At 39.2% G+C, this 27,542-nt stretch overlaps 1 protein-coding gene across 1 annotated transcript in view; it reads left to right on the top strand.

The window, feature by feature from the left end:
* dnah2 (dynein, axonemal, heavy chain 2) overlaps positions 1-27,542 on the top strand; it is a 224,084-nt gene that overhangs the window by 106,884 nt on the left and 89,658 nt on the right. The window contains exons 29-41 of the mRNA XM_089130887.1: positions 1,966-2,146; positions 4,603-4,741; positions 6,434-6,651; positions 6,785-6,886; positions 6,967-7,092; positions 8,590-8,700; positions 10,079-10,267; positions 10,345-10,448; positions 17,656-17,845; positions 17,933-18,113; positions 20,128-20,255; positions 24,709-24,861; positions 25,398-25,523. Coding sequence (XP_088987013.1) covers positions 1,966-2,146; positions 4,603-4,741; positions 6,434-6,651; positions 6,785-6,886; positions 6,967-7,092; positions 8,590-8,700; positions 10,079-10,267; positions 10,345-10,448; positions 17,656-17,845; positions 17,933-18,113; positions 20,128-20,255; positions 24,709-24,861; positions 25,398-25,523 — 1,948 coding nt within the window. The remainder of the gene's footprint in view (positions 1-1,965; positions 2,147-4,602; positions 4,742-6,433; positions 6,652-6,784; positions 6,887-6,966; positions 7,093-8,589; positions 8,701-10,078; positions 10,268-10,344; positions 10,449-17,655; positions 17,846-17,932; positions 18,114-20,127; positions 20,256-24,708; positions 24,862-25,397; positions 25,524-27,542) is intronic.

A 27,542-nucleotide genomic window follows, 5' to 3' on the forward strand; every position in this document is an offset into this window, starting at 1 on the left:
ATAGAACAGGTTGCGTTGTGCGGGGAAGGTTTAGTAAATATAATTATCTTAGTCTGAAAACCATTGCAGCCAGTATCCTAGTAATATGCGTGCTGATATGCAACTAGTTAATAGTGAGAATGGAAACCTAAACTAAAGTGTCACCATTCGTGTGTGCGCTCGTAACTTGCATGCTAATGAGAAACATTTGTGTGCGCATGAGAAACTTTTTACGTGCTCACGTGATTTTTTTTTGTTGCAATTTCTGGTTTATGGATGATTTAGCATCGGCATGAATTAGCAGGGCTCCTTTTGCAAAATATGTGGCATTTCTTTAAGACAGTACCTCTAATATCAAGACCTGAGCGCTGTCTGAAACCGCTCCCTGTCCACTATATTGGGTGTCGGCCATTTTGTAGTGACATCATTCCCTACATTCGTTCACCTCTCTGAATTCGAGTGCACATTCGATGTACACTTGTTGAAGCACTATTTCCCTCAATCCAATGCAGAGAGAACTGAGCGCGCATGAAAGTGTGGAGCAAGCACATTACCAACCCGACCTCACGACCAAGTCGTATGAATTCGACGAATGATTAAAAAGTGGCTAATTCGTAACAAGTCATACGACCTCACTCGTACGAATTAATACGATTTTGCTAAATCGTACATATTTTACGAATTGACCAATTCGTATGAATTCGTACGAATGACCTACCCCTGACCCCGCCCCTAAACCTAACCATCACGTGGGTTTAGACAAATCGTACGAATTGGTACGAGTGAGGTCGTACGAATTAGACACTTTTTAATCATGCGTCAAATTCGTACGAATTGGTCGTGAGATAGTGTTGACATTAGAGCTTCCTGATTTCTGCTTTAACATTTATTTCATGCTAGTTTTAGGTGTTTTTTTTTATTTTATTTTTTTTTTTATTTTATTTATTTTATTTTATTTAGTTAGTTATTTGACAGGGACAATGTACATTAATTGACATTACTGTAAATGCACCAGAATTAGCCAAAAGGCTATTTTTCATCTGTTGTCCCTGGACAGATCTTAAAATTGTCTGCCTAAAATGAACAACAATAAAAGATTACAATAAACAATACAAATATAAAGTTTTATTATAAAAATGTATTAATCATTACTTGAATTTTTGTTTTTATTGCTGAAGTGTTTCTTTTCCTGTGTCCTATTCTTCTGTAATCCAGAACAGCAGCACAGGTTTGTTTGAGCTGCGCCCTCTACTGTACAGACTTGAATTTGCATTCCCTTGCATTTGCACTTTTGGCGAGAAAGGGCCTTTACATTTGCCAAAAATATAGCTTTTTTTGTTAAAAAAAAACAAGCAAGCCAAGCCCAGGTGAGAAAAGGTAACTCAAAAGTAACATAATGCATTACCTTCCATACAAACTAAGTTGTGCAATTAGCTAGTTTTTTTAGGAATAGGAATTAACGCATCTTTATAGTAAGATGGCTAAGGCGCACAAAGGAAAAAGGTTATAGTGTTCTTAAACCATAAACTGTAAACTGTAAATTCCAAATTCTCCTAAATTTGGGGGGGAAAAAGGGGTAAATTCCCCTTTGGGGGCTCTGTAAGCATGACCTGAAGGTTGGGATTAGCATGTTTAGTGTTCTGCTAAAATACTTTTTACATGCTAAAAAGGGTTTAAATTATCAATCAGACGACAATATGCGTGTGGTAGATTGTGTTTTCAGCCAGTTTTATATTGTGTGGATAAATAAGAGGTATAAGAAATGTGCTTATCACTTATGATAAAGTAGGCAGTTGTTGAAAGAACAAATGCAAATATAATATGTCTATGTTTAGCTGTTTTAGCTTATTTTACAGTCCCCTTGGAAGTGTTCCAAGGCCCCTAGTCGGTCCTGGTCCCCTGGTTGAGAACCCCTGGTCTATGACGTGTTCTCACAAATATGCCTTCTAAATATATGTGTGTGTGTGTGTGTGTGTGTGTACTCAGGGGAACAGTGGAAGTATTCCAGGCTCTGGAGGATAACCAGGTGACACTCTCTGTCATGAAAGCATCTCGTTTCGCCAAAGCATTTGAAAAGGAAGTTGACCACTGGGAACGCTGTTTGTCTCTGGTGCTGGAAATCATTGAAATGATCCTCACGGTACAAAGGCAGTGGATGTATCTAGAGGTACGCACACACACGGAGCACTTCCTACAGTTTTATACAGCATGTTAAATGCTTTTCATATGCTTTAAAAGACTATGGTTACATTATCCAGCTATATACACTCCTGACCTTCCTCACACACGGCTCTTTTTCAATAAACACCAATAATATTAGATCACAGAGGGGTCCTCTCTACATGTGAGGCACAAACTCACTGTAAATGACAATCATCTCACACACACTCATAGTAGTTGAGTTCAGTCACACATCTGTTCTGTTCAGTGTTGTGCAAGTTACTTCCAAACTGTAATACATTAGGTATTACTTGTTACTGTTATTTAAAAGTAATTCATTACCTTACAATATTACTGTCCCAGAATTGTAATGGTTACATTACTCATGTATTACTTTTGAGTTACTTTCACCAAAATAACTAAGTAGAACTTAACTTTTGGGCTGTAACGATATGCAATATGAAACCGAAATCGCCATTCGCCACACGACTCAGATCCACGAACCTACAGAATCGTGACACACCTCTTCCAACTCCAGCGTTATTCTCCTTGCCGTCCAGATCCAATGCTGCCTTATCTTTAAATTAGGCTATTAGTATTATTTGAAGTTAACCACAAAACTAGTTGAGGATAAATTATTTAAAATTGGGGAAGTCCAGCATTATGGACATGACATTTGCAGTCAAAACTTCTCAGAAAATTCATGTATTGAAACGTATATAGGCTACTTCCTTAAAGGACTCCAGACATTAGACAAATATCAGTCTATGTTTTATTTTTAACATTAGGGAACAAAAAATAGGAGGCAAAATCGATTTTTTGTAATTCTGTTAATTACACTGCGCAAATCGGATGAGGAAGGGTTGGCTCTCCAGTCTCCATAGAACTTAAAATATTCATTTTATTTTAGTTTTCGTGTTCGCATTTATGAGGAAAAAACAATGTTACAGACGCGACCGCTCTGAACTGGCACTAAAAGACTGCTTTAAAACTTTCACATAGTCTGTTGCCTTTAAGAAGTAAAAGCAGACAATACACTGTAATACAAGCCTCACTGAACATGTAACGAGTAAAATATTACTGAAAATTGATTAGTAATGCCTTACACTACTGCGTTACAGCAAAAACTAATATGTTACAGTAATGTATTACTTTTGTAATGCGTTACTCCCAACACTGGTTCTGTTGCAGCTGATGAGGAGAGTAAACATATATATCTAAACGCGCGTACCTATTGACTAAACACGAGATGCGTATGTGCACGCCGTCTGCGTTTTTTAGGTTTGCGCAGAGATAACCTTTTTTTTTACAAACATTTTCAAGGCTTGCACCTTGGAATCGATTTCAGGGTTTGCATTCTCGAGCCACCAGTCACTTTTTTGTGTGGATGAGCGGGCCGGAGCGTGTTGCGTGTTTTCTGTTAGAACGGTGTCGTGTAAACGGCCGTAAGTTAATAACGAATGATCTTTGCAACGGAAGTGAATCAATCAATCAATCAAACTAACTTTTATTCTAGAACTGCTGAAACAATCTGGGGAACACTTTACTTGAATGGGTGTGCATAAGACTAACATGACACCTTCATAATCATGACATGACATATGAAGTTTTGTGTAAGTTTATGACAATTGTCATTAAGTGTCATTCGCTCAGTTATGACATTTTGAATGCAAATATGACATTGTTTGAGATGTCTTTATGACACCTTGACATAAACCACATCATAACCTGACAGTGTCTTTGTCATGACAACTTGACATTACTAAAACAACACAACCTGTCATAAACATGATTAATTCTCAAACTTAAGAAAGCACCTAGCTTTATTGGTTAACATTACATTAAACTGTCATGTGTTTGGTTTTGACATTGGCTGTCATGAAGCCATTATAACTCTTTAATGACAAATTCAATGTGTACGACTGTAGTTGAGGTCACGAAAAATATTCATGACACATAATAATGGCCTCATGATAGCCAATGTCAAAGCCAACCACATGACAGATTAACTTCATTTAATGTCAAGTTGTCCTGACAAAGACACTGACAGGTTATGATGTATTGGTTTAAGTCATCTTAAACAATGTCACATTTGCATTCAATATGTCATTATTGAGCAAAAGACACTTAATGACAGTTGTCATAAACATGCACAAACCCTACTTCATATTCAAGACGTGTATTATGTCATGATTATGAAGGTCTCATGTCGGTCTTATGCACACCCCTTCAAGTAACTGTAATTTTCTATGATCACTGTGAAGCTGCTTTGGAACAATCTATATTGTTAAAAGCGCTTTATAAATGAAAGGTGACTATTGACTATAGACTAAACAGTAGCGGTCAGGCTGGATCTCCTGTGTGTACTAGTGTTTGTAAACACACCTGTGATGGCTCCAAGCAACCACTAGTGTTATATTCGTTTCGGGCTGCTACCTCATTCTTTAATTTTTCTTTCTTCAGAACATCTTTCTGGCAGATGACATATGTAAGCAGTTGGTTCGTGAGACGGCCGAGTTTGATGACGTCAACTCCAGTTGGAAGATCATCATGGGCCGACTCGACGAGGACAAAAATGCTCTCAGAGGAACACACCACCCAGGTGATAAAGAGATGGTGCTGGAGGTCACCGTCCTCAGTGGTGGTAAAAGATGCCTGACTGGAGAAAGTCAGTTCAGTTGACCACAAGCTTGGCAACACTCCTTGGCAGGTCACATTTCACCAGGGAAAACATTTTATTTTGCATAAAGAACACAAAGCAGGTTAATCATTAAGAATTTTGCAATGCAGAATTATTTGAATGAACAATGAGGTGCAAGCATAATTCATTCAGGCATCTTTGTAGCTTCCAGCATTCTCATAACTGTAATTCCCAGACTTTTTTTGTCAGTCTAACCTTTTTTACTTTATAATTATTTTCTTGAAGTACCCTCTGAGATTAATATTATAGTTAATATTTCAATAATTAAACAGCAAATGTGCATGTTCACATTTCTCTGATGTTGGTTGATTTATTGATTTAGCTTTTTTTTTCTCACTGACCCCCAACCATTCCCTCCTGATTTTTTTTTTTTATTAGAGTGGAAAAAACATGTACAATAAACAACTGCAAAGCACAAATACTGCCATCACACACACACACATTGTATTCTTCTAGTATTGTTCTAGTATTATTTTATTGAGAGTACAGTTACCAATGTTTTTAGATCATCAATAAAATGTGACAACTATGAACAACAATTTAGCATCTTTTAATAGAATCCTTAATGGAAACCAATACTAAGCATCTATAAAGCTCTTTAGATTGAAAGAAGGGACTTTCTTTTCTACAGTCGACATATTAAGCGTTGCGGTTTCTACTGGAAAAATGTGTTCAGAGATGTATAGTAATGAAGTAGAACTACTTAAAGGGTCACTTCACCCATTTGCATTAAGCTTTGTATCTTTAGAAACCCAGTCATATTTTTGAATGGTCATGGTTTATGCCCTTATTTTCCCCTGAGATGGGAGAAATAAGGATTTAAGTGTCTTATTTCCGTCATTTTGCGTCACGATAAGCAGGAAGTCACATTTCATTGAAATTATTTTACATTTCGACTACATATATGATCCACTTTCAATAAAGATTAATGTTGCAATGGGTGAAATGCTCCTTTAAGTACTGTACTTAAGTACTAAAATGCTGTATCTGTACTCTACTAGAGTATTGTTTTTTTCTCATGCTTCTACTTTTACTTCAGTAGATATTTTCGATGAATTTAATACTTTTACTTCGATATTTTTTTAATGTTCTGCTAGTTACTCGTTACAATTATAAAAATTTTACGAATCATTGGTTGCAAGTTGGCTTTCGTGCTGCCTAAATCACACGCCAGTTTTATAGGGTAATGGTATTGATTGACACACACATTGACAACTAATGCAGGGGTTGTCCTGCAATGACATTTTTTTGGCGGCCGCCAAAGCAAATTTGTATCCTGCCAAAGCGCCTTATTTGATTCTAGTTACTAGTTCAAACTTTTGACTGCTTTCTTTAATAATTACATGACACAATACTTGTACTTTTACTTTTAGTACTTAAGTAGTGAATTTTAAAATAAACCACTTGCAATACTCAAGTACAAAACTTTAGTACTTCTACTTAAATGTGGTGCTTAAGTCACTTTTTTGATAGAGCACTTGTAGTTTTACTCAAGTCCGGGTTTCTAGTACTTTATACATCTCTGAATGTGTTACACTTCTGAATACTAAGATGTGAACATGTAAAGAAAGAGCCTTTTTTATGTCGTCTTAGGTCTTCTAGAGAAGCTCTTAGAATTGAACACGAGGTTAGAGGAGATTCAGAAGTCGCTGGACATGTACCTGGAGACCAAACGGCAGGTCTTTCCTCGATTTTACTTTCTGTCTAACGATGACCTCCTGGAGATCCTGGGTCAGTCACGCAACCCTGACGCTGTGCAGCCGCACCTCAAGAAGTGCTTTGACAACATCAAAAGTCTTCGCATCAACAAGGTACAGACACACTACAGCTGAGTGACATGACCAAAATCTGATACTGTATGTGCAGTTGAGCAATTTTTATATCACGTCATTTCCGAAATATATGGGATTCAGCTTGAATATTAGTTTAATAATCTGTGTGTAGGTTGGGATCGGTAACAGGAAGTCGGAGGCCAGTGGGATGTTCTCAGCTGATGGGGAGTTTGTTGACTTCACTCATCCTGTTCTTCTGGAGGGGCCGGTGGAGGTGTGTTTCCAACACACAGTCCTACACAGCCTTTCTTGACAAACGCATTCTCCATTGAGCTTCTCGCCTTGTGTGTGTAGGCGTGGTTGTGTGATGTCGAGCGAACCATGCGCTGGAATCTGAAGGACTGTCTGAAGAACTGTTTCGGGGCTCTCAAGAAGATGCCAGGGAAGAGGGGCAAATGGGTGCGAGACTGGCCTGGACAGGTGTGTGTGTGTGTGTGTACATGCAGCAATTACACAGCATGATGTGCTTTGCTTTACATCATCTCACAAGAGATGAGAACTCAAAAGGGCCACAACCACAGTGTGTTTCGTTGCAAAGATAACAAAGTTTATTGAACAATATTCACAGGGATCACATGGGGTAATCCGAATTGGCAAAGAGAGAAAACAAACAAAATTATAACCGCTACAGACAACAGGGTTCCCAATCCTATCCAATGGAAATTGCTCTGAAACTGTGTGCTCTGCACACTCACAAGTTCACTTAACACAAATTCACTCCAAGCTCCACAATTGTAAAGTAAATCAAACCACTACAATCTATTCCCCAAACCTTAAAGTCCCCGTGAACCGGAAGTTGCAAACGACTTTTCTCCAGTGTTGCGACGTATTTCCGAGAGAAACGAAATACTAAATGAGGCAAAATAGTGGACGTGGCTTTTTTTTCCCAACTAGCACCTGATTGGATTTAGAAAAATGGGTGTTTCATTCTGAAATGGAGGATGACGCAAGTTTACTCACGCTGTCAATCAATGCTCGCTCGGCGCTCGCAAACACACAGCAGCTGTCAGTTGGAGGAGTGTGGTTATGGATGTTACCCAAACCGTAAAGCCTACGTCATCAGGCAAGGTCCTCCAATGCAGAGGGGAGGGGCATTTTCAAAATTTGATTAAAGATTACGAAAAAAAAAAAAAAAAAAAGATTACGAAGCCAAATTTTTTTTTTTTGTGTGGATTGACTTGCATGTATGAATTGTTCACCACAAAACGATCAATTTAGGCAAACAAAGTAAGTATGGTCAATTTTGATTTCATGGGGACTTTAACAGAGTAAACCATACACAAGAAAACGGGAACCCCACCGTCAGTTGTAGGTCCAAAACAACCAAAACAACAAAACACAAAAACAATTTCACAAATTAAATCAATCACTTTGCCACTTCCATACACAAGACTCAATTCAACATTAAAGTCATCTCTTCAGACACCCTTTAAGCCACCAATGCTTTCCATAAAGTAAACGGCAACCATGCATCATCTGTAATTAAAACAGAGAAAGAATGCAAATATTGATGATTGCACTATAAAATATTTACAAAAGCCATTAAACATAACACACAAATTACAATTATAAAATGAAGCTTAAAACCAAATTTAATAATACAATTAAGATCAGTACCTGTATTCTCAAATATATCTGCTTAATTCTCTGAAACACCAATCAACACCTTCCCATCAGAATACCAAAACAAAACTGGACAAACTCACTTTAGTCATCATAAATCACAACCCTTACCTTCCCAATTCAGTTATATGCTGTTTATTTATCAACTTAGTTTTCAACTGCTATTACACAGCCTTGAAAGACACCAAACAGCGTTTCCTGCTTTGGTTTCCCTTTATAGTGTCTTAAATCATGGGATTTGTAGTCCATCTAGTTTGTAGTCCATCTTCTACCCCATTACACTTGTCTTTCCAGATGTTGATCACAGCCAGTCAAATCCAGTGGACCACAGATGTCACCAGAGCCCTCATGACCAGCAAAGAGAGAGGAGATACATCTGCCCTTAAATCACTAAAAAAGAAACAGGTGAGAGGAGCTGAGCAGTTACAGATTTGGGCTAGTGATTCACAGGCCACTGGTTTAAACACCTAAAAGGCCAATTTATGAATTATATAAATTATGCTGCCATTGTCCTCTTGGTAAAGAAAGATAGTTAGGCCTTAACTGCAATATGTGGATTGTCGCTGTATTAAATGTACAATAAAGGTCTGTAGATACCGAATCCAACAGTTACATTTTGATCCCATCAGCGACAGTTGGGAAAGTGTTTGAACCCAAAAAAGATTTAATTAATTAATTATAAATATTTGTATAAATATATATTGTGTGTGTATATACTGTGTGTGTGTGTGTGTGTGTATACCGGTATACTGTATGTCTATACATATATATATTAAGGGTGTCACGATTTCGAATCGATTTTAAATCGAAATCAATCGACCTCGAAAATCGAATTAAAACGTGGAATAATCGATGCTGCCACGCCCACATTTCACGTCCGTTCGGTTCATGTAAGACAGAGAGCATCCCGATTGGCCGATTTGATAAAAATTGAGAATCGAATCGAACCGTGACCTTAGAATCGAAAATGTAATAGAAATGACACCTCTAATATATATCATGGACTAATTATAGTTACAGTCCAAAACATGTAAATTCATATTTTATACTTTTGTTTACATTTAGTGTCAGATGTGCTATCCAAAGCATTAAATATTCTAATAATTATATCTAGATAGAATCTGCAGACTTTCTGTGCCATTCTATGGTGTTAAATAAAGCTGAGGATACTACACACTTGTAAGTAGCTGAAAGCAAAATAAAAAGTATCCCTAATATTTAATTAACAAACACACAAGCAGTAAGGGATTTGTAGTGCTTCCTGAATGACAGGTGTTTTGATTCTGCAGAAATCTGCGGAGCTCTCTGTGGAGTCTTGCGGGCACAGATTCAGTGCCAGTCTGCTAATAACTGGTGGATGAACTCCATATACACTACTGACTTCACTCAAAACCCTTTATGGGAAATGAGTTATGTGTGTTTGTACTTGGAGCACAGGATACACTACATACACAAGTTAATTAAGGACGGCAGCTCAAATGAATTTAATCCAATCACATCTTATAAGCCAAAGCCAGTGCGACACAGAGAATGGCTTAGGCCTGTCTCTGTCTTTGAGAGTTGAGATTTAGTCTCAGAGCATGGCTTCTTGGGCTTAAGGATGGTGGGGATTTTTTTGACGTTAATTTACATTTACATTACACGTCTCAGCTGATGTTTACCGAGTATGTTTGGAGTAACAGCGGCTGGGTTTGATCCAGAACCCCCGATCCATAAAATTAGTTTGCGTTGCGTCTGAGCGTGCCTGTCTTCTGATAATGAGTGTTTGCATTGTGTTACCTAGGTGTCCATGCTCAGTCAGTACTCTGAAGCCATACGAGGAAACTTAACGAAGATTCTGCGCTTGAAGATCGTCGCGCTGGTCACCGTGGAGGTCCACGCCCGTGATGTCATCAGCAAACTGGCCAAAGCAGGCTGTTGTGACGTCAACGCTTTCGACTGGATGTGCCAACTACGCCTGTACTGGGAAAAGGTTAGGGGGGAAAAAAACGTATAGAATAGGCAGAAGGTCATCAACACAACAGTCTAAATGTCTGTCTGTTTGTGTAGGACATAGACGACTGCGTCATCAAGCAGACCAACACACATTTTCGCTATGGCTACGAGTACCTGGGCAACTCTGGTCGTCTGGTCATCACCCCCCTCACAGACAGGTAACACTTATGATCAATTTGAAACCAAAACCCTTTCAGGAAAGTCATTTCACTCGGCGGCCATCTTTGAAACGCTTCTTGGACAGCTATTTTAGTCATGCAAGTACAGCTCCTCTCTTTAAATTATTCACTCCAAAGCTGTTCAGCAAGCTTACGATTACATATTTGCAATCAATGAAATCTGACAGCAACTGTATCATAAATGTGGTTTCTAATGCTTAAATAGCGTTAAAAAGTTTATTTTTTTCAGGCTGGAGCAGCCAATGCGCATGCGATTGGCTCTTATTTAGTTGTTCAGTCATACGTTGCGTTGCATTTCTCCCATTCACAGTCTTATTATATGAAGCCTTTCTATATGAAGTATTTAGTATAGTGCACGTCTTAAAACAAAAAAAAAACTTATTTTAGCATATAAAAACTTTTGAATAAAATCCATAAAAAAATATTGCAATCATTCTCAATCTTCTTTTTTTTTGGATTTTGTCAGTTACTTATCTGTCCACAAAAAATATATACCAGTAATAATAGATATTCCAGAGCTACATGGTGAGTGCATTCTGAATGTTTTAAATGTCATAAGAAATGAAAAATAAGAAAAAATGTCATCAACATTTAAATGTCATGAATATATAAAAAAACACTTTATTTTACATTACATTAGTCCCCCATTGTGGAAAGTTCGAACACTTTTTCATTATTATTATTTTTTCAATCTATTTTCACATTTTGAAATAAGAGTGAAGACATTCTGTGGTGACCAAAAATGAACTGATTGAACAAAATCAAAAGCTCTTATATTTTAGGGCTTATAGAAATAAGCTGCTCTTTGTTATAAATGACACCAAACCTTCTCTCAATCCTCTTTTTAAGTTCCCATATACTCTATGCTAGGCGCTTTACTGCCTGCTTTTATTCACTCATCCTTTTCAGAAATTTAATTGAGTTTAATATTATTGTTTTTATTTTAGTTTGGTAATGAAATTCATACATTCATATGTTTGTCAATAAAATAAAATAAAATGTCAAGTCATTGTTTATGAATGAAGCTTTCAATCAAAAGTTCTGAAACCCGTCCAGTGATTTGACTAAAGACTATCCCTGAGGTTAGGGATTTCTTTAGGAGCGGTGCAACAAACGTCGGTTGTTTGGTTACGAAATCTCCCACAGTTAACGGAAAATAACGAACGACTGACCTTTACTACAACTATACAGATGTACAACAATATCTAAGTTATATGGAGATCATTTAAGGGCCTGTTCACATTTCGCGTCTTTTGGGCGCTCAAGTTCGTTATTTCAAATGTAGGCGCTCATAATGGAAGCGACAGGCTTGTTTTTTCCGCATCGAGATAAAAACATCTCAACTTTTCAGAATGCCGCAAACACACCATAAGCGCACAGTAGGTCACGTGACAAGAACCAACCAGAGCTCAACCGCCCTAGCGCTTTGGTAAAAAGAGAATGCGCCCAATGTTTTCCACACGTTTTAGGCACTATTATGTGAATCCGACCTAAGGGGGTCTGGCAGACAACACATACCATCCTAAAATACGAACACTGGCACGCACACTGATGCCACCAAGCCTAAAAATCCTTCCGTGCTACACATACTTTTTTTTTAAGAACACTTAAAGGGTTAGTTCACCCAAAAATGAAAATTCTGTCAGTATTTACTCACCCTCATGTTGTTCCAACCCCGTAAGACCTTCGTTCATCTTCGGAACACAAATTAAGATATTTAAGATATTAAGATCGCTCCTGCATACAGTCCATAGGCTTCTTGAGGGACTGGCTCTTGCTGTCCCCGAAAAGTCATTAAAGACATCGTTAAAATAGTCCAAGTGACTACAGGGGCTCAATCTTAAGTTTATCAAGCGACGAGAACACTTTTGTGCGCAAAAAAACAACAAAAATAACGACTTTATTTCAACTATTCACTTCCTTCTCCATGAGCCTGTAAGTTTGTTAACATAGTGTGATTGCGTAGAGCTACGTCACACGTAGGCTCACTATTGGCCGACGCTGGTCATGTGTGTGATGCGTGTGACGTACAATAACAGAAGCTTACGCTATTAAACTAGTAACCTGACTCGCGCAGAGGGAGAAATAAACGAATAGTTGAAATAAAGTCGTTATTTTTGTTGTTTTTTTGTGCACAAAAGTGTTCTCGTCGTTTGATAAACTTAAGATTGAGCCCCTGTAGTCACTTGGACTATTTTAACGATGTCTTTAATGACTTTTCGAGGACAGCAAGAGCCAGTCCCTCAAGAAGCCTATGGACTGTATGCAGGAGCGATCTTAAAGGGTTAGTTCACCCAAAAATGAAAATTAAGTCATTAATTACTCACCCCCATGCTGTTCCAACCCCGTAAGACCTTCGTTCATCTTCGGAATACAAATAAAGATATTTTTGATTGAATCTGAGGGCTGGATCACTCTTCCATAGACAGCCTGAGGGACTGCCTCTTGACGGCCCAGAAAGTCATTAAAAGAAAAGGTTTAAATATTCCATGTGCCTACAGCGGCTCAACTATAACTTTATCAAGCGACGAGACTACTTTTTGTGCGAAAAAAACGTAAACGACTTTATTCGACTTTCCATTACTTCCTTATGGGCGCATGCGCGAGAACTGAGACGAGACCGTTCTTCTTCGACTACTTTTTGTTACCGGCTGCTCACCGCTTAGGAGTTTTACCGCCCCCTACTGTGTATAAGATGACGTACTGCTTGTAAACAGAACGTTTTGCGCCTCCGGCTATATCAGTACGTCATCTTATACGGTAGGGGGCGGTAAAACTCCTAAGCGGTGAGCAGCCGGTAACAAAAAGTAGTCGAAGAAGAACGGTCTCGTCTCAGTTCTCGCGCATGCGCCCATAAGGAAGTAATGGAAAGTCGAATAAAGTCGTTATTTACGTTTTTTTTCGCACAAAAAGTAGTCTCGTCGCTTGATAAAGTTATAGTTGAGCCACTGTAGGCACATGGAATATTTAAACCTTTTCTTTTAATGACTTTCTGGGCCGTCAAGAGGCAGTCCCTCAGGCTGTCTATGGAAGAGTGATCCAGCTCTCAGATTCAATCAAAAATATCTTTATTTGTGTTCCGAAGATGAACGAAGGTCTTACGGGGTTGGAACAGCATGGGGGTGAGTAATTAATGACTTAATTTTCATTTTTGGGTGAACTAACCCTTTAATGACACCCTTAAAGGGGACATATCATGCAAAATCTACTTTTTTTAGCCCTTAAATGCATTTTGTTGTATATTTGGAGTGTTTATAAGTACAGAAAAGATGAAATTATTCTCTTCAGGTGCTTCGTTTGTATCTTTATATTCTGTTTTGGTCATATTTTTCAACCTGTTCAGATTTTTCTGTTCTCTATGACGTTTTTTTAACAATTACGTCACAGTATTTGCAGCGGAACTGACAAATAAGGACATTGACTACCGGTCCAACACTTCGAGAAATCCGCCATTATTATTTCTCGCTCCGATTTTGTAGTCCGAGCTCAATGATGCAGAAGTTACGAGAGGGAAAGTCAAAATGTTCGGTTGTTGGATGTAGTCACCTGAAGCACTTCAAGGATCCCCACTTCAACAACCTCCGCCAGTATACAGAAGGGTTTGCCGATTGACTTCGTCTGAATGAGGGGTAAATTCCTTCTATCATTTTAGCTGCTGTGTTTTCTGATGCTTTTCTAAACGTAAGTCATCATTATCAATACAGATTTTTAGTGGTAAGATTAAACCGCAGTCATTTATCTTGTCAGTGTGCTTGTTTTAACAAGAGAAATTGTCGACTTTCACTAATAACACAAAATAGTTAACTTAAGTTACATACCATACCACTGCAATACATACATCCATATGAAGAGGTTGTTCTGCATGTTCGTCGTCGTCTTTTTCAACTCGCTCGCTCTGGCTCGAATATGTAAGGCTTGATGGACAAGTCTTCCGTTGTTGACATTTTATTAACGTGTGAATAAAAATGTTCTTTGAAGCTATAGTAATCGTACTCAGTGATGTAGTGGTGCCTGGAGAAGTGGGTATACTCTTAATTTATGTCCCCAATATTTTTTTAAGCGTTCCAGCAAAGGATGAACGCTCTGTGTTACCAACTAGTCTTGCATTAGTACTATTCAATATGCAAGACTATAGAATAGAGTATAATGAATACAATAGAACACATAGAATCAGTATTCTTGCGTATCAGGGCCGCACATATGGTTTTCTAAATACCCAGGTGCCAGGTCCCATAAATCATATTGTTAGGGGGGTTCGGGGGCATGCCCCCCCCCCCGAGAAAATTTTGATTTTCCTGATCTCGAAATGAGCATTTTAAGGTCTTTTGATGGCCAAAAAAGTAGCTTTAAAAGCATGAAGTAGCCTATTTGAACAGATTCTTAAACATGAGAACCAGTTCCAGTTTCAGCTACTTTTCTTTCCTAAATTGATCTATGTTTTTTGGACTAATCTGTTAATTTAATTAATGGCTCACTCAAAAAGACAGTCTTGTCGCCACCCTCTGGCTTAATGATGCAAGTGGCGCAAACAAAGACAAGCGGAGTTATACAGTGAAAAGTCGAACACATTCGAAAAAACGTTATACAAATATATACAATAATAATGGCAATATATTTAATAGGGTGCTTGTGTTGTTAAATTGACCTTATAATTTCCACTGTCTTTAATCAAAGTGATTATTTCTGTCGGTCATTTAAAACGTCTATTGAAAAACAGCCGTAAATTTGAGCTACTTGCATCTTATCTTACACTGTATGATCGTTACCAGAAGTGAAGCGTCGCGTTGGGATTCGCGCTCGGTTCGCGCTTCTGTGAACAAAAATCCTGCATTCTTTGATTGGTCTCACGAACATTTTAACATTGACGAGCAGGTGTTTGAGTAACATTACTGAAGCAGATCAGATGAGAAGGTCAGTTATCGTCGCGATGGGAGGATCATTGCAGCAACAAATTAGAGTTACGGGTAGGACCCTACTGGGTGTTCTTTTTTTTATTCACGAAATTTGATTAGCAACTAAATGATGCGCATCAGAGGGGATTTAGAAGTGGGTATACGCAATGCCGACTGAAAAGGAAGTGGGTATACGCCGTATACCTGCGTATACCCTGCACTACACCACTGATCGTACTGTATATCTCTTATCAAACTACAATAATGGCCGAACACGGGGAGTTGAAGCGATTGTGAACTCATCGACCTGGAGAGCGGGCGGGGAAAGACGCAACTCCTTTTTATTTAAAGGGGCCGCTGTAAAACGGCTTGCTCACAGAAGCACATCAGAAAAGGGGCCTGTGGAGCTATAATAATGAGGAATTCAGACCCAAGCATTGCAGTTATGCTTTATATAGACCACAAATGTATGATTTATGAGTAAAAATGTATGATTTAAAAGCATGATATGTACCTTTTAAGTGGACCCTTAGGTCTTTTCTTCCAACCGATATTTCAATAAGTGTATCCTTAACCTTATAAATTGGATTTTCTTAACTTGAGGGCTTTGTCGCAACCAGACCCTGATAACCAGCTCCCTCAGGCAGAACATCCGAGTGAAGCATGTAGTATTTTACTCTCACTCTTAAAATAAGATTATTTGAGTTCATGTGCATTTATAACAGTGAATTTTACCCGGGTGCCACTATGCATGTTGATGCATTAACGCCACCAAGACCTCTGGCTCAGATATAATCACCTGCACTCTCATATTATACTATAACTCTCATATTACTCGAGATGTCAATATCTTGTGTTTGACTGATGTGATCAGCTGCTTTGTAATGATCATTATGGGGACTCTGATGCTGTTATCTGACTTCTGCCATTATCCAAGTCATTATGAGTGAGAGACAGGGATCATGTCATTAACCTTATCAGTCAAGATCTTACCTCCCCATCAGAAGAGCACACCTGCACATTGAGGAGGAGAGATGAGCTCCAGATGTCTCTGTGTGATAATAGAACAGAAATGTGAATAATTTCGTCTACTTGAAATTATGCAGAGATTCCAGCGAGGAAGTGGAGTCAAGAGTCAATGGCGGATTTCATGTTGTGTGCCTTCAGAGACTGCAAAAAATCAGCAGAGAACGTGCCTCCAGTGGAATGAATGGAAGAATCTAATCCGGGTTTATTATGTTGAGAGGGTGACATCTTAAGCCCACTCAAGGACATGGACAATGTGCTTAAGCCTGTCTGTCTCTCTTCCATCTGTGAATGTGCTTACGGATTCATGTGAATTGACTGAATTTCAGTGTGTGTGTAGTGTGTCTATCCTTGTTTCTATTCTAGCCCTAAGAATTGCCAAGACATATTCCCAGAAGTTATTTGTTACAAATCCTCCTTTTAGTGGTGTACTTTAAGAATTAAATGATCAATAAAACATGATAAAGAAAGAAAGGGACAAATGTGACCAACTCCATGCATATTTCTTTTTCTTCTCTTTTGAACATGCTGAGATTTTGTTTTTTATTATTTTTTGTTTAAATATGCTCTGTTATCAATGACCATGTTCTGAAGAGGAAAAGGAAATGAAAAGAAATAAATTATTCATTCATTCATATCTACAGCATGGTGTCTTTGTTTTCGCAGTAGTTTCAATTTTGATATTTTTAGGTCAAACTGTTCTTGTCTTTCAGTCATATTATGGAGGTCTATGGTCACCACCTGTCCAAATTAAACATGATTTAATGACTGGTAAATGTAAGTACACATTGATGGCCTAAGACACGAAACGAGCGGTTTGTGTGAGAAAACGAACGGTATTTATATCGTTTACCTCTTGTAACCACAGCCACGTCCAAGTGATCTGAGGGCGCGGGCGCTTTGTGGCTGTGGTTACAAGAGGTAAAAACTATATAAATACTATTCGTTTTCTCACACAAACCGCTCGTTTCGTGTCTTAGGCCATCAATGTGTACTTACATTTACCAGTCATTAAATCATGTTTAATTTGGACTTCTCTGTGCATGCTCTTTGAGGTGGTGACCATAGACCTCCATTATATGACTGAAAGACAAGAACGGTTTGACCTAAAAATATCAAAATACTGCAGAAACAAAGACACCTTCATCTGGGATGCCCTTGAAGTAAGATAAAACTTAATTTTAAAGTGAACTACCCTTTTAACAAGCCATGATTAGTCAGAACACATTATAAATGTCTAATACAGAATGTGTTTGTTCTCCGTTAAGGTGCTACATGACTTTAACCACAGCGCTGCATCTGCACCGGGGCGGCTCCCCCAAAGGCCCTGCTGGAACTGGGAAGACAGAGACGGTTAAAGATCTGGGGAAATCTCTGGGCATGTACGTGATAGTGGTCAACTGCTCAGAGGGCTTGGACTTCAAGTCTATGGGCCGCATGTACTCCGGGCTGGCTCAGGTATCCAGTGAATCACATCATTCAAGCACTCAAACTCAACAACAGGATATTTAGTGTTGTTGAATATGTGCTTATGTCTCTCTCCAGACTGGTGCGTGGGGCTGTTTCGATGAGTTTAACCGGATAAACATTGAGGTCCTGTCTGTGGTGGCTCAGCAGATCCTGTCAATCCTGTCTGCCCTGTCTGCGGGACTCGACACATTCACCTTTGAGGGAAGACAGATCAACTTGGTCTGGTCTTGTGGAATCTTCATCACCATGAACCCAGGTGCTCAAACTCACCATTGTGTTTCTCCATCAAGCCAACTTGAAAGGAAATGAGGATTGTCAAGCACTTTAATGACAAAAATGCATCAAAGCTTTAAGCCATTATTTAGAAATAATCTTCAGTCTTCAATGCTATGACATTGATTCTGATTCTTAAACAAATAATTCAGATTGGTTTTGAAACTGGATTGTTCGATTCATTCATGAAATCTTGCACCCATGAGAACTGGGGATGGTCAAGATTTTCAGTGAATAAACTGTATTTTGGTCTGTTTCTTAGACAATCTCATATTATATAGCATCAGAAAGATATTATATGGATTCATTTTCTAATGCTTTTAGGAATGAGGCCCAAGTCCTCATTGCCTTGCAATGAGTAAAATAAAGCTTTTATAGTCTTTTTTTAGGGTGTGTTCGCACTTGTCATGTTAGTTTGGATCAAAACGAACCCTGGTCCGATTTCTCTGTTAGTGCGATTCATTTGAATAATTGTGAACGCTGGTGCCACCAAACAAGCGGACCGAGACGCTGAAGATGAGTCTCAGTCCACAGTTCAGTTGGACTGAAATATGAACGCAACACGAACCCAACGAACCAAAAACAAGACATGATGTCACAAGTTGTGACACTCAAATAGACAGAATGGCCCTCATTTATCAATCTTGCGTAGAAACGGGTGTATATTTTGGTGTAAGATTATACTTACACTCCTCTCACCGCCTGATTTATGAAGCTGTGCGTACCTTTGAAATCCAGGTGTACGCAATGCCTGCCCTTGATAAATCCCGCGGCCGAAAACGATCGTCATTAGAATAACACGCCCCTAAATATTCAAGTCTCCGCTCCCCCCACGCCCTCATTTTACGCCATGGACACACGGAAGACGGCAAAGAAGAGAAACTTCTCCGACGTGGAGACGAATTGACCTATCACAATGCATAATTTTACAGCACGTCTTTTGAAATTAGCATTCAATTTCGAATCACGTCACATGTATAATAGTGATGATGATGATGTGATGTGAAGTACCATTCATTCACATTAATAATTGCATGACAATTTGTAATAGTATTCTTCTTATTATTATGATTTGCATTAATGATGCTTATTGTTATTTAGAAGAAGGATGTCGTCATTATTATTTCTATTATTATCATCATTTAAAAGAAGAAGAATGTATTTTTTATTATTTTGTCAGTCTGAATTATTCTTTGGTCATTGAAAGCCTTTCATTAGGCTACCGAACCCGGTCCGTGCGCACCTGCCGGGGATGATCCTGAAACGTCAGGGTAAAGTGGGCTCGCAACTGAAGGAATACATGCTTACAAATCAAATGCTTTGGTAAAGTCACACAAATTAAACATTGAAGTCCACGTTACACAAAAATAAATACTGAAGTTTATCATTTCTATGTTGTTTGTTTGTTTGTTTGTTTTACAGTGGGTCATAATATATCATATCTTTTAGTTTGTCAGTGCGTTTTGTGGTGTTAGGAATTTTTCTGCGCATTTCCAACGTCCATATTGATAAATCTCAAACTCACCGTGGTTTTGAGTGTACGCAAGGTGTACGCTGGAAATGTGGTGTACGCACTTTTGATAAATGAGGGCCAATGTTTTCTCATCATAGTCACGATGTTGCCCATCACAGTTCGGTACAGGCATCAGCAGCAGATCTTCATTTGTGTGTGTGCCGGAGGGATTCTCACAAGTTCTCAGCTGGTCAAAATACCATCATATTTAGGCTACGCACACACAACGAGCGCGTTTATCAGCACACAGCATTGTTGTTAAGTCATGAAATATGCGTAATAAAAGTCTTTAGGGTTAAAATGCTAGTGTGAAAGCTAAGCCAGACCAGGACTAAAAGCGAACCGAACTGCGCACCCTCATATTCCACTGAATAAAGTCATGAAACAATATAAGGATGAGTAAATATTGACATTTAGTCTGTATTTTTGTGGTTTTCATTGCTTTCCTCCCTCTCTTGTCTGTGTATGTATATGTCTTCTGCAGGCTACGCTGGCCGCACGGAGTTGCCTGATAATTTGAAGTCGATGTTTCGGCCGATCTCTATGGTAGTGCCAGATTCCACCCTTATAGCTGAGATCACGCTTTTTGCAGAGGGTTTCAATAACTGCAAGGTACACACACACACACACACACACACACACAACTTCAGTCTGAAAGTTATTTAATTCTTTAAGCACTTAGTGGCTACACGGTATAATTAACGCCAATTCAACCAGTGAACAACAAAACACTCCTTTCTGGACACTTAGAGTTTTTTCTTTTTTAAATCGTGTCTCAATCACTGACAACCTTGAGAGCAAGGCTGTTTTGTCCATTTTAAAACCGGGTGAAGTGCTAAAATACATTCTCCTATTCCACACCTCCAAGTATCACCCATTTTATTATCCACCAAGTATCACAACACACCCCTCCTCAAAAAGCAGCACAATGAAGCACCATTCATGTCTACCGCCAAAACACCACTAATTCTAATTGTATAATTGAGTCATTTCTGTAAGTTCAGAGTATATGAAGACAACAGGAGCTGCTTATGGGATATTCGATTCTATTGAAGATGGCGGAGATCAACTCAGTTATGCAAACACAGATGAACTGGCTCACACACACACTTACACACTCCAGGGGGCTGATCCTACCGTCGGATTACCTCCAACACGCAGCAGCCTTTCCAATCGTGAGTTTACGCACGCATGTGCGAGAGAGACATAATGCCAACCCCTTCAAACACACACCCCTGTGGTTGACCAAGTCCCACAAGTTTCCGCTGGCTGCGTCCCCTCTCCAAACGGGAAGCCTCATTTGTTGATGCCGTACACAAACCCGGCGGGCTGGCGGCGGCACAGGCGTGGGGAATTGGACTCGGAATTACAAATAATGGACTTGAGATTAAGAGAGCTGGGAAGGGAACCAGCACCGGCCCCAGCCAAGCACAGAATGTCAATGGCAGATTTGATTGTCCCGGCACACTCGGCCCTCTTCCAGACACCCATCTGCATAGTCAATACGGCAGAATCATCGCGTGCTGTCGAGAGAGAACTATTACCTTTGCAAATGAAAGGAAATGGACATATCAATGCCGGGCCGTATTAGAGAGAGAGCGGGCGAGTGTCGCCCCGACGCACCGGAGTGTGCAGGTCTTGGTGTTATGAGCCATAACTGACAGCGAGATGACCGTCCCCTGCGAGCCCGTAGCCTGCTCAGCCTGGCGTGACTTTGGCGCGTGTTTCCGTGTGTGCTCGCGTGAGCGTTTGTGCCGGGATAAGTAAGACTGTTAGCAGGCTGTGTGGAAACGGAGCGGACATGTTAACCCTCACACACACACACACTCTGACTTCTGCCTTCTGTTACATATTCACGGTATTCATGGACGCTCACTTGTATGTGTACACATAAATAGCACCTATTGTGTTTATCTGTCATTATTTTTCATTTGAAAACAATTGTTGTCTTTCCTATAATTTAAATTACATCTTACCTTCAGACTGCTTATAGTTTATTCATGTTGAATTTACATTGGTGAATTATTGCTAATGGGCATTAAGCGTGTGTATTCAAGCTCCTTTGTCTAATTTTAAAGCCTAAATTAAATCTGTTGATCATATAAAGCAATCGTGTCTCTTTAGAAATTTTGGACTGACGTCTCATTTCATATAGATTTGTTACAATCTCTTTATGAACTTTTTGAAGCATTAAAGTGTCAGTTGTGTAGCTCTGAGATCTTCATTTGGGTCTTGAAGATGAACAAAGTCTTACAGGTTTGGAACAACATGAGGGCGAGTAATTAATGACAGAATTTTTACTTTTGGCTGAACAATCCCTTTAATTAATTATTAGATTTCATCAAATCAGGAACCCACTCACCAAACCTGCTGTAAAACAGTGGCATACAAATTCGTAACATTTTTTTTCTTTCCATTAAAGGTCCAATATGTAAGAAATTTGTAATAAAATACCCAAAAATCACTTGCACAGTGTGATGTAGTCCATTTCACAATTCACAAGATGTAAACAACACTGGTCCAGAAGCACTTCCTGTTTCAGTTTGTAACTGTTTTCTTTATTTCACATGTAAAGAAAACATCTTAAAGATGTTTGTTTAACTTTTTGATTCAGTTTTAAATGTTCTGTTGTTTGTTTTTTATCCCAGCTTTTATGTAGTGTTAAAAAAACTGAAACAGGAAGTGCTTCTGGACCAGTGTTGTTTACATCTTGTGAAATGGTCTATATTCCCTGCAGTTGTGTATTTACAATATCCCAAAAATCTCCAAAGTTCTTTTATTTCAGAGAAATTCCAATTTTAAATAAGTGGCCGTCCCGGAAAAAAAATGACGCAATATCCGCGCTATCCACGTTTCCGCTCGTATTGCCATAGCCATGACGTAACCATGGCGACAGACGTTAACAACTGCGTAGTGAGTAACGTTTAGCAGCACCCGGTTCTCGTTTCGTTCAAACATAGACCATGGCAAGCAGACTTTGGGACAAACAAGGATGAGGATCAATATCACCGTGGCGTTTCTGAGATGCCGATCGCGTCCGAGACCGACTTCCACTCGACCGAGAGCTAACGTCCGTGACTAACTTGTACTCGACAGAACTTCACGAGTCACGACTTTACAGCTTTATTAGACAGGTGAGCAAATGACATAAAACAAAACAATGTTATAACGTTAGCTTGACATGATGAAATGTTAGACTATGGTCAGTATGTTATTCTTATGTTGATCTAGCTGCTAGTTTCGTATAGCAAACAAACTACAGTAACACGTAGAATAACATTACAACTTTCAACACATTTAAATGCAGTTTAGTGTGATAGTGTAATGTTATAGACCAACGCCACTTTTGCGTCATCGAAGGGTAACGCCCCCTTTTGGGGGAAAACACCTCTATACTGTCTATGGGAAAACAAACGGATTCCCATGAGAACAGAACTCGCACTAGATCTGCAAAGTTTCTTGATAGCAAAAATGGCACAAACTTATAGAAGCTAACGTTACTGAATACGGGGTTACAGAGGTGTCCCTTTGAAATGGTCGAAAACTGGATTAATGACCCCACACAGCGGCCAAATATGGACTATTCAGACATCTAACGTTACCACTATCTCGTGGAATCACCAAGTAAGCACGTAGCCTTTTTTTTTCATTAACACTCACAGTATGACAAACTAGACGATGAATGGATCATATTTAACTTGATTTAAGCTATTGACATAGTCTAATAAGGTAACGTTAGCTGCTAACAGCTTAGTCTTTCTAATAGCTAGTCGACAACAAAACTGTCAATAGCTTAAATCAAGTTAAATATGATCCAAGTGACATGGCCTCATCGTCTAGTAGTTTGTCATAGGCTACTGTGAGTGTGTAAATGATAAATAAATAAATAAAAAAGGCTATACTTGGTGATTCCACGAGATAGTATCGTTAGATGTCTGAATAGTCCATATTTGGCCGCTGTGTGGGGTCATTAATCCAGTTTTCGACCATTTCAAAGGGACACCTCTGTAACCCCGTATTCAGTAACGTTAGCTTCTTTAAGTTTGTGCCATTTTTGTTATCAAGAAACTTTGCAGATCTAGTGCAAGTTCTGTTCTCATGGGAATCCGTTTGTTTTCCCATAGACAGTATAGAGGTGTTTTCCCCCAAAAGGGGGCGTTACCCTTCGATGACGCAAAAGTGGCGTTGGTCTATACCAAGTGTTTCCCTCACAAGTTTAATTCGTCAAATAAACTGACCTGTGAGTAATCCAGCATTTGCGTGTAGTTCAATAGGATGAAATTTCCTTTTTATCCGCGGGACTCGCGTGTGATATGTCTCTTATTAGCAATCGTGACCTGCTTCATACCACTGTAATGTTAAAAAGTGTTTTCACTAATCCATAAACATTATTAGATCCATCAGCCCATCATTCAGCTCGTCACTGCGTCATAAACATACGCCTTTGTTATTGTTGGAAACTGCCCCCTCTTGTGGCCAAATAAAGCTACATATTGGAGCTTTAACTGATTGGTTTTGCAAGCTCTCCAAACACAATACATTTTTGCAAATCCGACAAAACCTTTTTGAATGCAAACCTTGTTCATCTTACTGACTTTGATTTTGATTTCTTGGTCTCCGTTCCTTGATAGATGAAAAAATGATGCAATAAAGGTTGTTGAATTTGTTCATTTACACCCCTCTCACTCCCTCTCATGCTCTTTCTTTATATGTCCGTCTGATATATTACTTTCAGATGCCTCTTCCCATGGTTACTGTTAGTTGTGGGTGTTCAAGGCTACATGATCCATTTTCTTAAGAGATTTCTATAATGTTAATGTCAACTGGAACTCTAAACACTATTATTTTCTTACCAAATGCTCCTGTACTTCTTTTAAAAAATTCAGATGTGAACTTTTCACGATCCAAACAATTCCCAAGAGCTCTTGGCCTAAATTTTTCTCCCCCATTTTTCCAGTTTCACTCAAGAATATTAATGGGTTTTGAATTCAGTCGCATGCTAATTGTGTTCTCATCATATTATCATTGTATTTTGTAAAAAAAAAATGGTCTCTCTCTCTCTCAGGTTTTGGCTAAGAAGGTCTTCACTCTGTATTCTCTGGCAGTGCAGCAGTTGTCTAAACAGGATCACTATGACTTCGGCCTGCGAGCGCTCACCTCTCTGCTTCGTTATGCTGGAAAGAAGCGCAGAGCTCGTCCTGACATTGTCGATGAAGAGGTGAATAAATCCAGAAACACTCCTCTCAGAGTCACCTGAATACGCCTCAGTGCACGTTCAGTGAAACAGACAGTTTTTGTGTGTATGTGCACTGAACTATCAGTGTGTTTGTGTGTGTGAAGTGCTAATGCTGAGAGAGACATGTCACAAAAGCGTGCTCCTCTCTGGATGTGATAAAAAATGTATCAAAGGGGACAAAACCTTAAAAGAGAAAGTCGAAAAGGACTGCTCATCTCGTCTTTTTCTCTTTACTTCAATATCATCACCCGTGGAAAAGGTGCCCCATGTTTATTTAAAGGTTCACATATGTGTACGGTATGCTTGTTAAAATAAATGTCATCCATCCGGAAGCAGTATGGCTGCTGCTTTTGATTACAGAAGAGCTGGAAGGGCAGTTTTCGGATGTATCTGAGACCAGTTTTGCGGTCTCCTGCTCATAAATTAAGGTTGACATTTGGTCAAGTGAAGCTGGCCTACCTTAGCTTTGAAGATGTATTCCTCCACTGAGCTAATTTAACATCATTTTTTGACCTCAGATCCTGCTGATGTCTATGAAGGACATGAACATCGCTAAACTTACCTCCGTCGATCTGCCACTGTTTAACGGGATCATCCAGGATCTTTTCCCTGCCGTGGAGACGCCCACTATCGACTACGGAAAGGTAGCCTGTCCCGAAGCGTTCATCTGGCCTCATAAAGCAACTGAAAGTCCGTGTCTATTTGTGTATGAATGTGTGCTCTGACTCACAGCTCTTAAAAGCATATCTTTTTTTGTGTGTTTTTGATTACACCCATCCTATTTTTTAGTGAATAGCTCTCACACAGGCTCTCTCTCTCACTGAAACGCCTTTCAAAAGATCCATTAAAGCCTGCAGATATTTTCCTGCCCTGTCTGTACACAATTCACCCAGTCCACTTCTTTAATACAGATAAAGGCCGATGCAAAGGTGTTAGTGGGAGCTTAGCGGATAAATATTCTGACAGGTTGCTGTTTTAAAGCCAAGACAGTCTAATCTGTGGGCTGGAGAGTTCAAGATATCCCCGTTTAACTTTGTGCCTTTGAAATGTGTAGTGTGTAATGTCTGCGCCAATAACTCTAACTCAGAAATCACTTACTTACAGTTGTCTCTGCACTGCCCTGCTAAAAAAAAAACATCTTAACCAGCCTAGGCTGGTTTATTGGTCTTAGCTGGTCTCCCATCCTGGTCGGCTGGTTTGAGAGCAATGTTTCTCAACCTTTTTGACTCCATGGCTCCATGTACATCTTTCATTTTTAATGTTTTTTTTTGTGGGGTATTATGAATTTATTTCTTCGGTTGAATGATGAGTGACCGTAGCCATTGACTGCCCTTGTATTTTTTACATACAATGGTAGTCAATAGGGTCCATCAACTGCTTAGTTACCAGCATTCTTCAAAATATCATCTTTTGTGTTCAACTGAAGAGAAAAACTCATACAGGTTTGAAAAACTTAAGGTTGAGTAAATGATGACATCATTTTCTTGGGTGATCTATCCCTTTAATATAAATACATTTAAATAATTGACTTCTTTGGTGCCCCCTGTTTGAGAACTGCTGTTTGAGAGAGCTTTTAGAAGGATTTTGAACATTTTCAGCTGGTTTGGCTGTGAAACCAGTGCTGGCCACTTAACTAAACCAGCTAAACACTAGCTTGGCTTGACTACAAGTCCAACTAGACCAGCTAAAGGTCAGTTCTGGCTGTTTTAAGTGGGTTAAATAGAATTGCATTACTAAAAAGAGACTAAAATACAGTTTTCATTGACCAAAACTAGACTATGTCTTTCGTCGACTAAAACTAGACTAAAATGTCATCAGTTTTTGTCGACTAAAAAGAGTATGAATTAGGGGTGGAACGGTACATGTATTCGTATTGAACAACACTATCTCACGACCAATTCGTACGAATTCGACGAATTATTAAAAAGTGTCTAATTCGTACGACCTCACTCGTACGAATTTGTACGATTTGTCTAAACCCACGTGATGGTTAGGTTTAGGGGCGGGGTAAGGGGTAGGTCATTCGTATGAATTCATACGAGTTGGCCAATTCGTAAAATATGTACGATTTAGCAAAATCGTAAAAAATTCGTACGAGTGTGGTCGTATGAATTGTGAGGTCGGGTTGCCGAAACGGTACGGGCGTCACGGTTCATTGCACAAATTCACACGGAGAATACACGGCATAAAATTAAATAAAACTCGCGTGCATATTCATTAATGTAATGCGGAACTACTGTTAGATACGCGAGTTCTTTAGGGACACATAATCTGTACCATCGGCTAGCTCTGAACGCGCGTTCACTTCAAACGTTGGATTTATACGCGCATCCTCGCTTTGCGTCGAACTAGACTCGAATTTGGCGCTCTATTCGCGTTTGGTGTGACCACATAATAAACAGGCTGCGATGTCAAGATTGGAGTGTGTGCGCGTGCGTGCGAGAGAGAGAGAGGCGCGATAGAACAGTGGAAACATAAAAACTTTTCTTATATTTGTGTACACTTGCAATAAAACAAAACATTGTGCTTTTTTCACCCTGTTAACTCTTGACAAACTGTAACCTACAACTGTCACCCAACCAAAATCACACATACACACTGTTTTAAAAGCAAAACATATTTATCCAACATTTCAAAACAGTCTGTCGGTCCTATCTTTTGGA

Source organism: Pimephales promelas, chromosome 1 (genome assembly GCF_988280905.1).
Source record: "Pimephales promelas chromosome 1, fPimPro1.hap1.1, whole genome shotgun sequence".
NCBI lineage: Eukaryota > Metazoa > Chordata > Actinopteri > Cypriniformes > Leuciscidae > Pimephales > Pimephales promelas.